This window comes from Salvelinus fontinalis, chromosome 9 (genome assembly GCF_029448725.1).
Source record: "Salvelinus fontinalis isolate EN_2023a chromosome 9, ASM2944872v1, whole genome shotgun sequence".
Taxonomy (NCBI): Eukaryota; Metazoa; Chordata; class Actinopteri; order Salmoniformes; family Salmonidae; genus Salvelinus; species Salvelinus fontinalis.
Window position 1 is genome coordinate 39455392 of NC_074673.1, and position 16854 is coordinate 39472245.

Here is a 16854-nt window from a genome sequence, read left to right on the forward strand (position 1 = left end):
CTGACAGGTCTAGTAATTCTTTGAGAGGTACCTAGAATAAATCAGCTTTTCTACGGGATTCAAAAATGCTTCTAAGATGATCCCCTCTCGTGCAGTGCTCTATTCAAATTGAATTTATCAGCCTATAATGATGGCAATAACATGCCCATGCTCTCATTCACACATTGCATACACACACACACACACATTATATATATATATACCCTTCACACTAAATGTACATTAACGCAACTGACAGGTTTATTCACACATCAAATCAATTCAAGCACATGTACATGCTCTGTAGCTCTTTTCTCTTGTCTGACAATGAAGGACATAAAGTGGAAATGCAATGTTGTGATATCTCTGTTGACTCAGTGCTCCAGTTTGTTGACAACTTTTCCAGTTCTTGAGTTCAATGTCATTCAAGAATAAACACCACAGAAATCCATCCATCTATGTTGTTGAATTGATAGAACAGTAAATATGTTCTTTGCTTGGTGGAAAGGTAGGGATATGTCATTGTTGTTTCCATTCAAAATCTCATCCATGGTTGTGAAGGGTGTGACAGCCTTGGACTTTGCACTGGAGCATCAGCAGGTGTCCACCCTCCCTGTCTGTCTCACGAGAGGAATGCTTTCTCAGGGGCATCCTATAAACAGTGTCCTTTTATGCTCTCTGATTTCCTTCCCGGATTTACAGTGAATACTATAAATCTATCCATTTATTTTAACTTTATTTCTCACTTCATTAGTTTCTGGGACACTGTGTGGCTGGCTCGGAAAAAAAGTTTGGCTCCTTTGAGAGATAAAATGTAATTTCACAGTCAACTTGCTGTGCTATAGTCTTTCAAAACAATAGAGTGGGGGCAGATATGAGTCCCACTTGGTTCAGTACTTTGGTGTAGCAGTACATCAGATATGTGTCTCTAGGGGGGAGTGAGTGGTGGCAGGTAGCAAACATTTCCAAACACCCTCTGCAATGACTATGGTGTCAGCCATGGCCACTGAACACATTTTGGTATGAAACATGACTTAGCCTTTTGCAGAACATAAACTTCTACATATAGTGTAAATTAAATTCAAAATGTTAAATCTCTTGCGAGCACAGCTCATTAAAGAATAGCCTGACTGATCATCAGTAATTTAATCAAATCAAATCAATCAAATTTATTTATAAAGCCCTTTTCATATCAGTCGATGTCACAAAGTGCTGTACAGAAACCCAGCCTAAAACCCCAAACAGCAAGCAACGCAGATGTAGAAGCATTATTAATTAACTGATTAGTAGAGATTGTAGGGTGACAATCAGTGTTCGAGACAATATGGTACTGTATTGCTGTACATAATTCTATACAATGTGGGTGTCTGTTCTCTTTTTTGCCTGCCCGGCTCTGCACGATCACACACACACACGCCTCTTTGCAGCTAAACAGATCAACCAAATGATCAAAACATGGTTTATTCTAGTAGCTCTGCAGCCTATTTGCTGTGCTACAGCATCACACACGTTGTCAAGTAGAAACATGGCACGGCCTGATATAGTGGCTTGCGAAAGTATTCACCCCATGGCATTTTTCCTATTATGTTGCCTTACAACCTGGTATTAAAAATGATTTTGGGGGGGGTTGTATCATTTGATTTACACAACATGCCTACCACTTTGAAGATGCAAAATAGTTTTTTATTGTGAAACAAACAAGAAATAAGACAAAAGAACTGAAAACTTGAGCGTGCATAACTATTCACCCCCCAAAGTCCATAATTTGTAGAAACACCTTTTGCAGCAATTACATCTGCAAGTCTCTTGGGGTATGTCTCTATAAACTTGGCACATTTAGCCACTGGGATTTTTGTCCATTCTTCAAGGCAAAACTGCTCCAGCTCCTTGAAGTTGAATGGGTTCCACTGGTGTACAGCAATCTTGAAGTCATACCACAGATTCTCAATTGGATTGAGGTCTGTGCTTTGACTAGGCCATTCCAAGACATTTTAAATGTTAACCCTTTAACCACTCGAGTGTTACTTTAGCAGTATGCTTAGGGTCATTGTCCTGCTGGAAGGTGAACCTCCGTCCCAGTCTCAGATCTCTGAAAACTAATACAGGTTTCCCTCAATAATTTCCCTGTATTTAGCATCATCTATCATTCCTTCAATACTGACCAGTGTCCCAGTCCCTGTTGATGGAAAAACATCCCCACGGCATGATGCTGCCACCTCCATGCTTCACTGTTGGGATGGTGTTCTCGGGGTGATGAGAGGTGTTGTGATTGCGCCAGACATAGCATTTTCCTTGATGGCCAAAAAGCTCAATTTTAGTCTCCTTTGACCAGAGTACCTTCTTCCATATGTTTGGGGAGTCTCCCACATGCCTTTTGGCAAACACCAAACGTGTTTGCTTATTTTTTTTCTATAAGCAATGGCTTTTTTTCTGGCCACTCTTCCGTAAAGCTCAGCTCTGTGGAGTGTACGGCTTAAAGTGGTCCTATGGACAGATACTCCAATCTCCGCTGTGGAGCTTTGCAGCTCCTTCAGGGTTGTCTTTGATCTCGTTGTTGCCTCTCTGATTAATGCCCTCCTTGCCTGGTCCGTGAGTATCGGTGTGCGGCCGTCTCTTGGCAGGTTTATTGTGATGCCATATTCTTTAAATTTTTTGCTTTGAAAACTTTGAAACAAAGTTTCTGATATATTTGTATAACCCAACCCCGATCTGTACTGCTCCAAAACTTTGTCCCTGACCTGTTTGGAGAGCTCCTTGGTCTTCATGGTGCCACTTGCTTGGTGGTGCCACTTGCTTAGTGGTGTTGCAGACTCTGGGGCCTTTCAGAACAGGTGTATATATATTGAGATCATTTGACAGACCATGTGATACTTAGATTGCACACAGGTGGACTTTATTTAACTAATTATGTGACTTCTGAAGGTAATTGGTTGCACCAGATCTGACTTAGGAGCTTCATAGCAAAGGGGGTGAATACATATGCACGCACCACTTTTCCATTGTTTTATATTTTACATTTTTTGAAAGCAGTTGTTTTTTTATTTCACTTCACCAATTTGGACTATTTTGTGTATGTTCATTACATAAAATCCAAATAACAATCCATTTAAATTACAAGTTGTAATGCAACAAAATAGGAAAAATGCCAAGGGGGATGAATAGTTTTGCAAGGCACTGTAAATGTCTCTCGCTTCATTAACTGCAGTCTCTCACACCATAAAACACAGTCTATCAGAGATGATAACACCACACACAGGAAGGAAGGGAGAGGAAAATCCATGCGCTACATGGGCTAGATTGCAAATAGAAAATAACAAAATAAATGAATATCATTCCACAAATTGTCTCCATGTTTTTCAACGTGTTTTGGCACATTAGATCAGAGCTGTAAAGTCAGCCAGTCCTGGACCTAGATCCATCTTTGATACCAAGTGTGTGTGTGGGTGTACATGTGTATCCATGAAGCTCAGAGTTTGCTGTTCTTCTGAAACTGTGAGACCAAGCCCAGCACCTGCTCTGTAACTGTGATCACTTTGTTGTGCATGTAGGCAGCGCTGTTGGACGGGGTCTCCTGCAGGAAGTATCTGTAGTTCACCATGATGCCACAGGAGTTGGCCACTCCCCGGGGGCTGGTGTCTGCATGCCAGTTCAGCCTCCACATGGTGGCACCGTTCTGCAGGTGGAAGTTGGCCACAGGGTTCAGGGTATAGCCGCGCCGCTTCTCTCCGTAGAGGTACCAGGCACAGAGGCGCATCAGGGCAGGCTCCAGGACGTGGACCAGGCGTTCAGAGCGGGTCCACTCGCCAGTGCTGATCAGCTTACGCAGGGCATCCAGGGCGTTGGTATCGGGGGCTGTGTTTGTGACATCTGCCACCTCCCTCCACTCACGTTCAGTTAGCAGCTCCATGCGGCCCTCCTTCCGGTGCTGGCTGAGCAGGCCCTGTAGCCAGGAGGAGAAGCCCGGGATGGGAGACAGGCTGGAGAACTGGGACATGTGGGGGAACTCACTCTGCAAAAAGATAGACAGAGAGGATAGACAGCCTGTCTAAAACAACTTTGTCTACACCAGTTAATGAATAATACCAATGAGGTATTACAGAGAGAAAAGTACATGAAACATTAACATTAAGGAAAGGGTGAGATAGGTTGGATAATATATGTTCAATAATAAATTGTCATCCTGTCAAATTTAAATGTTCTGGACCTGTCCAAGGGAATGCACTTTCAAAACAAATGATAATGAACCCAGTATGTAATACCCCAGTGTCTCTCGGAGGAGCTGAACTCATTGAACTACCTATCAGATACAAACGTCTTTGTTTCCCACTGCAACACACAGCAACAGCACCAATCGACTCCATCTCCACATATCTGCCATTGGGATTGATAGAGATGGATGACCCCCCCATTCTCTTGCTCTACCCTGCCCTCCCTTTCTCTCTCACTTTTAATACCTTCCAAGCTCTTGACTCTGGTCCCTAGTGCCTCTCTGCCATCATCATACACTGCCTGCCTGCCGCCTAGGTTTCTCTCTCTCCCCCCTTTCTTTCACAAGTTCTCTTTCTTGCTCTCTCTCTCTTCTATTACCTGCCCTCTCTCCCCCTCTCATGTTGGATCTTTCTTGTCTAGGCTGATAAGGTACAGAGCTGTGTGGTGTGTTGATTCACAGGAGGCAGCAGAGGAGGCAAAGTGTGTCAGACAACCCCTGGAGGCAGATGTTGGAGTGAGCCTTTCCTTCTACCTCTCCCTCTTTCTCATTCATTCCTCTGTACTTCCATCACACGAGTCAGTAGATCTGAGGATAACCATGTCAAGAGGTCACTTTCTATTCATCAGTTCAATTTACTGTAAAGCCTTGGTCAGTAGGCTTAGAGCAGGCATGCAATCCACAGAGAAATAAGTAAGGCCAAATGATAGGGAGACAGAAAAGGCCCTAGAGAGTAATGCTGAAAGACAACGGGATCCGCCTCCCTACTTCCTCAACCACACTGTGACCTTCTCTTTCCCTCCCCATCATCCATCCATTGTAGTGGTCCCTCAGTGGCTGTAGAGGTGTTCTATTGCCCTTAATATGGGGCATAACACTGCAATGGCACTGAACACAGTCACAATGTCATCTTTCTTTGTTTTTTGTCCTACTGATATAAGGGGTTATCAGCATGACCTCGGGATAAAGCCAGAACTCATTGGTCACAACGAAAGGCGTGGTAAAACTAAATTACATTTCTGCTTTAATTCAATATCTGCAGAGTTCAGATGGAATCAGGACTACAGATAAACAATTCAAGCCCTACAAAACAATGTACATCCCTAGAACTTCATATATCGGTTTACCAATGTCAAGAGCGTAGATTGAACAATGGAGTGGCTAGAATACTTAGGCCAGGACTAACGTTATTGAATGTAAACAAGGCTACTGTACAATTCAACAAGAAACACACTACATACTCTTATCCTACAAGTCTATACTCTACCAGACTAACAACTACACTCACAGAAAAAAGCTATTCAAAAACAGAGTCCATATTTACTATAAATAAAGATTCCAATAAATAAATGCTTTCATGATCATTTGCTTTGCATGTCATTATAGCGGGATATGACAGGATATGACCATTTCAACCTTTCAGACAAGCCTCTCAGCTATGTAAATCCATCAGGTTGAGAGGCTCTTGTTTTTCCATTCAATGTTCCAATCATTTAATAAGAGCTATAGCTGGAGCACCCTGACATGGAGTTTCCTCTCCTCTCAACATGATTAGGTCTGACAGCTGAAATGTCAATATTCCTCTCTCTATCTTGGCTGAAATGTGGAGAAGAGCATTCAATCCTACCGCAATCCCCTCTTTACCCACAAGCACACACCTAACATGCAGGTGGAAATACAGGATTGTGCGAGTATTTAGTTTAATTTATCATGTCTAGGTTAAAAAGAACATGTCTAGGTTATATTACAAGAAATGATAATCTTATAATAATTACCACTCTTCCCACACTGAAATAGCCTCCAGCTTATGTTGAACTACTGTTGTGATTGACTGCCATCTGTTTCTTGGCCATGGCCAGAAGTGCTTGGGGTGTCGTGAGTGGTTGTGGTTATAAGAACTTGGTGGAAGTCTGGAGAGAATGGAATCCATCAGGTGACACTGAAGCGAGTGACTAACAGAGTGTAAAAAACTCTGACCATGGAGATGGCTAATAAATCACGTATTATGACGCAGGGGGGCAGCTGATTGACTCAGGAGACGTTCCACAGTGTTCAGATGTGGGGGCCCATGAGAGGGGCAGTCCGACTTTGCCTGTCATTCTGCTCATAGAAACAGTGGTGTGATGTCATTCTCCACCCACCTGCAGCTCCCGCACCACTCTCTTGATAAGAACGTTCCCCAGCTCCACCCCCTGCAGGCCAGCCTGGGTGGAGGAGATGGAGTAGAACACTGCTGTATTGACCTTGTTCACATCCTCCTCCAAGTCCAGGGTAGCCAACTCTCTCACGATACTCTACGGGACAGGAGAAACAACATTGTTGGAGTCAGACATACAGTCTACTATCAAATTGTGGTCTCCAGTACTATAAAGAGGAATTCATCTACATAACAGCTAAACCAACGTCTCAATTTCTGCATTCTCTCTCATAGTCAATAAACGAGGTATTCCATATAAAACCTCTCACCTGTATGTTATCAGAGATGTCCTCTGTGAGTGCCACATGCAGGACGACCAGTGGTTCCCCTGGCATGGCAGCGTGAGTGAAGGCATAGCAGCGACGGTACGGGCCCACCCTACGTTTTATATCGGTCCAGTTCCTCACAGGGTGCACAGCCTCGTACCTGCCAGGACATACACAGCCCAGCCAGACATGGGTTCACTGTAGAGCTTTGTGTATGTATGTATGTATGTATGTATGTATGTATGTATGTGTGTGTGTGTGTGTGTGTGTGTGTGTGTGTGTGTGTGTGTGTGTGTGTGTGTGTGTGTGTGTGTGTGTGTGTGTGTGTGTGTGTGTGTGTGTGTGTGTGTGTGTGTGTGTGTGTGTGTGTGTGTGTGTGTGTGTGTGTGTGTGTGTGTGTGTGTGTGTGTACTACAGGGGCTTCTTACTGGCTGATCTTCTGCAGTATCTCACAGGGTGACTGCCAGGTGATCCTCTCCAGACGCAGCAGACCCACAGAGAACCACTCCGACAGCAGACTCTTCAGAGTGCCATTCAGGTCCTGCAACATCAGAACCCAGAGGTAAAGCTCCTGTGTGCTCTGGCCAGCTACTCAATAATTAGTTAGTCATGAGAGAGACTAATCAGAACCAAATACAGGATATAGCTGCTAGAGTGTGGCTGCCACAAACAAGCTATTTATATTTACCTATTAACAAAAACATTTGCTTATTGATTAAAGTGATCATTTAAAGCATATTAGTGCCTCAGAGCCCCACACTCCCAGTCCCAGCACCTAATGCCATCCAAATGGGTTTAGCACACTGAAAACAAGCTGCCATAGTGCTTACAGGTGTTCTTTTTTTCTCAATCTGTAACTAGTGTCAGCTTAATAACACTGAGAACAGCTCAATCAGTTCACTTAAGTATAATTCATGACTGAATGTCATCACACTATCTAGTGACTGACAGCAGCATTAATAACATTCAGCCTAGCTTCCCTCACAGGTTGGTATCAAAGGCATGGCTGTCACACAATCCTGTAGTTCCATGATCACCTACAAGGCCTACTTTTTGTGGGTGTATGACCTCCTGGGCATTTGTTTGTTTTCATTATATCTGTTGGTAGTGATGATGGCACAGATGGATCTGGAGCCTACGGTACTGTATATGGGGAGACATAGACCTCACACTTCAATAAACACATTGTCATATGAGCAGGGTATAGTCCCCCTCCAAGGATCTGACTTCATTATAGCAGAGAAAGGCTCTCTCAACAAACAAACAGTACACACATACAAAGGGAAACACACAAATCCATACCATTATACCTGCATAAAATCACACTGAGTTAAGGCTAGACGTACTCTATTCTGTCCATCTACAGCAGCACCTGGCAAGTCAACAGCCAAACACTGTACCTGCCAATAATAATGTGCACTAAGATAGCCTCCCCCCCAAAATAAACATTGATAACTGTCAGGCCTAAATACAGTTTATGCCTATCCCTTCCAAAGCAGCTGAAAGTGCTTATGAATTCTACACTTAGCAAAAGCAAATTACAAAACTTATAATTCTGCACCAAACATTAATTATACTGAAAAAAATAGAAATGATTTTACTGAGTTACAGTTCATTTAAGGAAGTCAGTCAATTTAAATGAATTAACTTGGGCTCCCGAATGGCGCAGCAGTCTAAGGCTCTGCATCTCAGTGCAAGAGGAGTCCCTACAGTCCCTGGTTTGATTCCAGGCTGTATCACGTCCGACCGTGATTGGGAGTCCCATAGGGCGGCGCACAGTTGGCCCAGCGTCGTCCGGGTTTGGCCGGACAAATAAGAATTTGTTCTTAACTGACTTGCCTAGTTAAAAAAATATATAATATTGGCCCTAACCTATGGATTTCACATGACTGGGCAGGGGTGCAGCCATGAGTGGGCCTGGGAGGGTATAGGCCTACCCACTGAGGAGCCAGGCCCAGCCAATCAAAATGAGTTTTTCCCCAAAAAAGGGCTTTATTACAGACGGAAATACTTGTCAGCTGTCCAGGTGGCAGGTCTCAGACAGTCCCGCAGGTGAAGAAGCCGGATGTGGAGGTCCTGGGCTGGAGTGGTTACACATACTGCGGTTGTGAGGCCGGTTGGACGTGCTGCCAAATTCTCTAAAATGATTTTGGAGGTGGCTTATGGTAGAGAAATTATCATTTAATTATCTGGCAACAGTGCTGGTGGCCATTGCTCCCAGCATGCTCCCTCAAAACTTGAGACATCTGTGGCATTGTGTTGTGTGACAAAACTGCACATTTTAGAGTGACCTTTTATTGTCCCCAACAGGTGCACCTGTTTAATGATCATGCTGCTTAATTAGCTTCTTGATATGCCACACCTATCAGGTGGATGGATTATTTTGGCAAAGGAGAAATGCTCGAAAATAGGGATGTAAACACATTTCTGCACAAAATGTGAGAGAAAAAAGCTTTTTCTGCATTTAAACAATTTCTGGGATCTTTTATTTCAGCTTATGAAACATGAGACCAACACTTTACAGGTTGCATTTTTGTTCGTGTTTTTACAGACACAGTATATTTTACATTAGTTATCTTGTATTTTGATTATTTTTGCAATTTCTTGTCCCATCCATATTTCCTTATCTAGCTGAATTTCACACTGGAAATACACTCAACTGAATTATTCCCCTGCTCTATGTTCGCTACATACTGTACCTCATTGCGGAGAAGAAACTAACATCCATGGGCGTGGCGTAGCTTTTGGCCGGGGTAAGGATTTGGGGTAGCCAGGCAACCACATAACCCCTAGGGCCAAAAACTTGTCCAAAACAGCACATTTTAAAAGTGTGTCGGTGTGTATTTGATGACTCACAAAAAAAAGCCAAACTTAGAATCTGATAACAGGAGCAAATAAATAATTCTGAGATTTATGATGAACCCTGAAAAAGCGTTAAGATATCATGCTATGTCGACACATACAACCGCAGCTGCCGACTTGCCTCTGGGTTAAAGAAGCTCCCAATTCTTAGTCACACAAAAGAACAGCAAAACTCAGGGACAAATCTGTATTTCGTTGACCTTGCGGCAGTTGAAAAACCTTTGAAATGGAAGAGTTGCAATAGTCAGGTTTAGTGACATGGAAGTAGAAGGGAGAGCAAGAGAAGAGGCTGAGGAATCAAAGACCTTGAAATTAAACTGGCCCGAATGGCTGTGACAATAATGTGAGCCTTTGAAAAAAAGCTTGAGAGATTCTAATCCTTGAGAGAAAATTTCATTTTCTTTCATTGGCGATGAATTTGTGTTACAGTATATGCCGTTGAGGACATTGATTTGGAATTTCCACGGTTGTTACACAGTTGCTAGTATTGCATGCACAAAGAGAACCATAAGGAAACTGTGATGCATATGAAACAGGAACCAAAGCCAAAGTTATTCAGTTGTGCATTCAAAGTTTCCAGGGTGCAACACGACAGCCTCCCAGCCCTTACTACACTATATGCCTTTTGCTCCAGTAGGCCTAGATGACATGTGACAGACTTAGGCTAAAATTGCCTCTGAGAAACCACAACCAATATACATGTCAAATGTAAGGGACCACTAAACTGAAGTCATAGCAGAAGTATTTATATGAATCTCAGTTATTTTCCTAATCTCTCACCTCCCAGGTTATTCCGTGCACAGGTAAAGAAGAATGAACTCAGTGAGAGAAAATACAAAATTGATAGACCAACAGCAAGTCTAAGTCTACTTGGTAAATGCAGTCTTGGCAATTCAGAACTTTTATAAGGCCTATTTGATTCTGCTTGACTCGCTGTTTTAATTACTATCATGTTTATGAATACCTCTTTCTTTCCTCCCACAGACACATTGTAGGTGAGAGGCTCTTATTTTACTCTCACCTATTACATTTTTAAACCCCAATTTTTCTTTCCCCAAAGTAAGGTAGTCAGCTGTTCTCGCCTACTGCATTGATAGTGCCACCTTTTTAAAGGAACTCCTGTGGGTGAAATACTGTATATCATATTTAGCATCATTCTCAAACACAGGTAAAGAGCTGATGCAGCAGAACATAAACGGATAAACAAATCCCTGTGTGAGCTAACGTATATGTAAAGAGGTCAAATAATAACTGCGGGAAGATGCTGGTAAAATGAGTCAAGCTGAGCAAGCATTTCCGAATTGATGACCAATTAGATTTCAAGCAATTTTCCCATTCAGTGCAAATGTCCTTTCACCTCCATGTCCTACATCACCCAAGATGGAGAAAAGTAGGCCTTTGTCGGACAGACTGATGTGGGTACAAATTGGTAACTTGCCTCAATAGGAGATTGGGGAGTTATGGGAGCAAAACAGGAAAAACATCTGATTCGATAGATATTTAAACAGCTGGCACAAACAGTTGTGGCCACATATATTGGTACCCTTGCACTTTTCTTTAAAAAAATCTAATTTTCTACTGAAATTGAAAAAAACTTTGTCTCCACACCATGTTATTGGATTTTCAACAATACAGAACCAATCACTTTTACATGTTCATATCCAAATCATCCTAAAGTATCAAAATATTTATTATGTAACTCAATGATGTTACTTATAGATGATTTGGATATGAAGCATGAAAATGCTAATATAGGTAGCATTGACTTTCATTGGATTTGTGCAGCAAATTGTAAAAAGTTAGTATTTGAAACAGTGGCCAAGAATGGGTTGTGGACATACATTGTCCATAGACTGCTTACAGGCTAAGGAAACTAAAATGTAATTTTGTAATTTGATTGAAATATCCCTTTAACATGGAGGGGGGCAGCACTATCTCATGGTCAGAACCTGGTAATATCAGGATGTAGGATGGGTAATAAACCTAACAACTTCAATGACTAACTCCTCTGAACGGGGGACAAAGCATCACCAAATTCCATGAGAGTCCATTACATAGGATGAAGAAACAATACTCTGAGCCGCAGCTCCATACTATTTGTCAGACATAGAGAACTGATACTGTATATTGGTTGTTGGGGTGGGATAGGACTGGGTCTGGGAGGGTCCGTGGGTAGCTTTTGACTATTTATTTTGATTCCTCATGTCTTACTCATTGGTAGAAAAATGTTTGGCACAAATCGGATGATGGGTGCTATATTTATTAAATATTATATGAATCCTATAAATTAAAATGGCTTAAATTCTCAGATTAAATTATATTTCAACTAAATAACGATGCAGGAATGCTAATCTTATCTGTTTCTAACTACAGAAACAATTTCAGAAAAATCTAAGATGGTAAGTGTCATGGCTTGCTGAAATGTCATGGAATGACCTTCATGACACTTAAAAAATAAATAAAACAACCCCATACGATTTTGAAATGCTTGGATCAGTCACAGTTTCTTCACTAGGGCAAAAGTGATCAGAGACGAACTGCTCTAGCAGTCAGTTGAAATGGGACACCCATACCAATGTGGGTCAAAGGGGGCTTCCATGTCATACAGCGTTGTCAACACCTTTATTTAGTATAGTACATTAGGCCTGCAACGGATTTGCCTTTGACACACACGTTTTAAATGTGCTGTACCTACAGTATACATTGGTTACATTGTATAAGGCACCTACATCTGTTTTGTTTCTTGGCATTAAATATAGAAACATGTCATCTATTAGCTTGTTTGTAAACAAATCACGTGTTTTATGTTATTTTCCATTGGAAAAACTTCAATTTTCAATAACACTTATCTGGTTATGGCAGTAGAACTGGCTCCATTTAGTGACCGTTCGTTTTTGAGCAGGTGCAGTCAGATAACTGTGTTAATATTTATTGTTTATCTATTTCCTGAAAACTCAGAAGAAATAAAAAGTCGATTCCAAGTTCTGAAATACATATACTGTTGTGTAGAATTCCTGCCTGCACCTGTCAATTATTTCCAAAACGCGCTACTTGAATTGACATTAGCAGGCCACCATAGAATATTGTAAACAGTGGCTTTACCCGAATGTGAGGACTGTCACTTCCTTTAGATGATATTATTTCAAGCAGATCGGCACGTAGGTCCACCAGGAACTTCACTCCCCCCTCAACCCTGCTTATGTGATTAAGCAACTGTTTATAGCGCGGAGTCAGACTGTATCGTAACCTGTCCTCTACTTGCAATATTGTAGCCAAGTCCCTTAACTGAGTGTCGAGCAGCTTGCCTGCTAGCTCTGAAACTCCTTTGTGGTCCACACCAAAATCGTGTGATAGCGTTGCTAGTAATTGTGACTTCTCTTCCTTTTCAAGGCTTCTGTAGAAATGCATAAATTCCAAACTGTTCGATTCAGGTGGAGGCGGGCACTTCTCTCTCGTCTCGTATGTAGGTAACGGTACCACAACCCTCGTCAGTATGTCCTCCATGGATCTGACAGTACCAGGTGCCGAGGTAGACCGACAACGTACGCTTCGAAAGTCCAAGGCCTGGAGCCTTAAAGCCGTTACTAAAACACTTCGATGTCGCCAGCAACTCACACCACTGCGCAATGTAGAAATGATGGGCTGGGGTATCATCGCAATCTGTAAATTCTCTCTTTCCAGTTGTAAATAATACCAGTACTACCCGGTGCGCAACCTGATCCTTTACGGTATCTTATTAAAGAGACAGTACAACAACTATCACAGAGAGCCTGAAGGAAATAACGCCAGTGTTTTTTGTTTTTTCCCCCAAACTGTTTTGCCAATGTCACTCTCCCCACCTCAAAATACCTGGTTTAGTTTTGGAATCTACTTTTTATTCCACGTCGAAATGAAAATAATATTTTTTCCAGGTCAGTGTTCATATGCACCAGCCAAAATAGAAATATCTTCCCGTTTTTGTTTTTACATACATATTTAAATGTATTGTGAGCAATTATGTAACAAAAAGAGAAAGCTTGGATTGGAAATGAGTGAATAGGTGAATAGGTAGTGAAACAAAAATTCCACTCAGCCAACCAAAAACTAGGTATATGACCCTAAAATACTACTTTATTAAATACATATTTAATTCCTCCATTAAAATAATCACTGAGCTTCAATAACAACTTTGTTTGCTGATATGATGATAGCTGCATTATTGAGGAAAGTGTTTACTTGCTATAACTGTGATATGTCGTTGTTTTGTGTAAAATGCTTGCTTACGCCAATCCAGTCGTCAGATCAGTTATAACCTACTTCAAGAGAGAGGAAGCTAGGACTCGAGAATAATGCGTAAGATTATTAGAATAGGGCCCTGTCAGAAAGCAAATAGAAGTGCATATTTAAAATATATAAAATTATACCATATTATTAATGTAACATATTTATTGCTGTGCTATGAGTGTCCTTGTTTACTTTATTATGTACTTTCATTCCTCATTATATTCCCCATAAATAACACATATTAGCTGCAGTAAGGCGTATTCGCAGACAGCTAATTCATTTATTCAGCCAATCAGACTCAATAGCGTTGAACTTGGACTTTAAAAATCTCGCGCTACTTTCTACAGACAGAGCGGTTTGGACATTTCAGCCAAACAGCAAGACAGTTAATTAGCCATTCGTAGCAAAAGTAATCAGTCAAGGCCAAATTTAGCACACAAGAAGTGGTAAGCTTGTGGAACTGATAATTAGATTTTCCAGCTAACCACACACCGCTAGTTAGCTAGCTACCGTAGGTAAGCAAAAATGGTTTAGTATAATACAGTAGTATGTATGCTAACCCATGTGACCGGGTTATTTTGCTCGCGCTAGCAACCCATAGTATCACACTATCGTTCAGGGCTAATTACGTCAAATTTTGAAAATGCACGTACGTAACGTTAGTTTGTCATTTTTACTGCACTTCCATGCTTGTCAGGTTAGCGCTGCCATCTGAGTTAACAAAACATTCTGTACCAAGCAAATCATTCTGCTAGCTAATGAACGGTCAGTATTACAGTTCTCTGTAGGAGATGGGCGGAGAGAAGAATGTTGGCCAAGCCAAAGGAGGGAAGGCCAAAGCGAAGACACCTAGACAGAGGCTGAGTGATAAGGAAGGAAGCTCGGGTGGAGACGCACTTAGGAAAAGGTGAGTCCAGACAGTGACCTATGTGCAATATCAATCTCAGGAACAAATCAGCATAGGCATCCATGAAATTGTCTTCCTCACCATCTCTAAGACCCAAGTAGTACATATTGCACTAGCTAGGCCTAATCTGAAACATATGTTCACTGCCGCATTCACTTTTTTTTGTATATCTCATTATGTAAAGATGGTCTTTGCATGCAGGTAGTTAGACACTACCTTTTACACGCACTGTCTTAACTTTTTTCATGGCTTCTATACTTCTGAATTACAGTTAACTGAAACAACAGTCAACATCTTCCTGTTATTATACACATCACAGCTCTGTGGCGTAGACACACAGAATGTTGTAAAAGAATGGAGAGAAATTAAGTCTCCAAACAAGCCAGCAATTGTAAATCTAGCAACGTGCTACAATGTGTGTGGGCGCCTGCTTTCATTACCCAGAGTAGGGTACTCCATCTTTATATGAATACATTAATTCTCCTTGATATTGGATGCATTATATGAGCAAACAAATGAATCCAGAGTCATCTGTCACTGGCATGTGTAATTAATGGGATGAAAGAGAAGAATAGATACCTGTAAGCATGACTGGCAGCAGCCTTCTGTGACAGTCTCTGATGACATTTCATGGCAGACTGGAGTTAAGTTGGAGGTACCAACTCGGGGAGAGAAATATGACACTCTATTTTTCTCCCTGTCTCTCTGTTCTGGTGGTCTGACAGTACAAAGCCCAACAAGGAAAGAACTAAAGCCACAGCGAAGTCTCAGCGGGCGGAAAAAGTAAAAGTCCAGAAAAAGGTAAGTACCTTTTCTTAAATCATACACTACATATTGTGTGTTCGTAGTAGCCTAATAGTTATGGCAGTGGCGATATCAACAGGAGCAGCTGTAGTAGTAGCAACAGCAAGTAGGCCTAAATCACCACCGCTACAGTTTGTGACTTACATTTGTACTACTGGATAGTTTTTCCTGAGAAATTTGACCCCAGGTTACATCTTCCCAGCGTGTCCTTGTGTGAACCCCATGATAGTTGATTCCAGAAGCTCCCCAAACCAACTAGATAGAAATTGATTTCCTGATGCTGTACTTGGACTGGTGCCCAAGATCCATTACCCTCATACTGAATCTCTCAACATAGGGGTCTTCTCATACAGTGCCTTTGGAAAGTATTCAGACCCCTTGACTTTTTCAACGTTTTGTTAGGTTACAGCCTTATTCTAAAATGGATTAAATATACTTTTTTCCTCTTCAATCTACACACAATACCCCATACAGACAAAGAAAAAAAACAGGTTACATTTTTTTTGCATACTTATGTAAATAAGGTATGTTTTTTAAATATAAGTATTCAGACCCTTTGCTATGAGACTCGAATTTGAGCTCAGGTGCATTCTGTTTCCATTGATCATCCTTGAGATCTTTCTACAACTTGATTGGAGTCCACCTGTGGTAAATTCAAATTGATTGGACAGGATTTAGAAAGGCACACACCTCTCTATATTAGGTCCCACAGTTGACAGTGCATGTCAGAGTTAAAACCAAGCCATGAGGTCGAAGGAATTGTCCGTAGAGTTCCGAGACAGGATTGTGTCGAGGCACCGGTCTGGGGAAGGGTACCAAAAAGTGTCTGCAGCATTGAAGGTCCCCAAGAACACAGTGGCCTCCATCATTCTTAAATGGAAGAAGTTTGGAATCACCAAGACTCTTCCTAGACCTGGCCACCTGCCAAACTGAGCAATCGTGGGAGAAGCGCCTTGGTCAAGGAGGTGACCAAGAACCCGATGGTCACTCTGACAGAGCTCCAGAGTTCCTCTGTGGAGATGGGAGAACCTTCCAGAAGGACAACCATCTCTGCAGTACTCCACCAATCACGCCTTTATGGTAGTGGCCAGACAGAAGCCACTCCTCAGTAAAAGGCACATGACAGCCCTCTTGGAGTTTGCAAAAAGGCACCTAAAGGACTCTCAGACCATGAGAAACAAGATTCTCTGGTCTGATGAAACCAAGATTGAACTCTTTGGCCTGAATGCCAAATCTCACATCTGGATGAAACCTGGCACCATCCCTATGGTGAAGCATGGTGTTGGCAGCATCATACTTTGGGTATGTTTTACAGCTGCAGGGACTGGTATACTAGTCAGGATCAAGGGAAAGATGAACGGAGCAAAGT

General features: G+C 41.9%; 2 protein-coding genes across 6 annotated transcripts in view; one reads left to right on the forward strand and one right to left on the reverse strand.

Moving 5' to 3' along the window:
* Window positions 1-218: 218 nt before the first annotated feature.
* Window positions 219-13268, reverse strand: mlycd (malonyl-CoA decarboxylase). Its single transcript, XM_055934329.1, has 5 exons — window positions 12614-13268; window positions 7078-7190; window positions 6653-6809; window positions 6328-6480; window positions 219-3988 (listed from the first exon to the last, which is right to left on the reverse strand). Exons 1-5 carry the CDS (start codon window positions 13163-13165, stop codon window positions 3446-3448), a joined length of 1518 nt encoding a protein of 505 aa, XP_055790304.1. The 5' UTR covers window positions 13166-13268; the 3' UTR covers window positions 219-3445.
* Window positions 13269-13339: 71 nt separating this feature from the next.
* The window catches only part of zgc:173742 (DNA topoisomerase I, mitochondrial), a 35542-nt gene continuing 32027 nt past the window's right edge, over window positions 13340-16854 (forward strand). Inside the window, exons 1-3 of one of the 5 annotated variants that reach the window (XM_055934324.1) lie at window positions 13340-14289; window positions 14545-14681; window positions 15407-15482. In XM_055934324.1, coding sequence (XP_055790299.1) covers window positions 14566-14681; window positions 15407-15482 — 192 coding nt within the window. In that variant the 5' untranslated portion in view covers window positions 13340-14289; window positions 14545-14565. The other 4 variants (XM_055934323.1, XM_055934328.1, XM_055934326.1 and 1 more) reach the window with 4 other exon arrangements.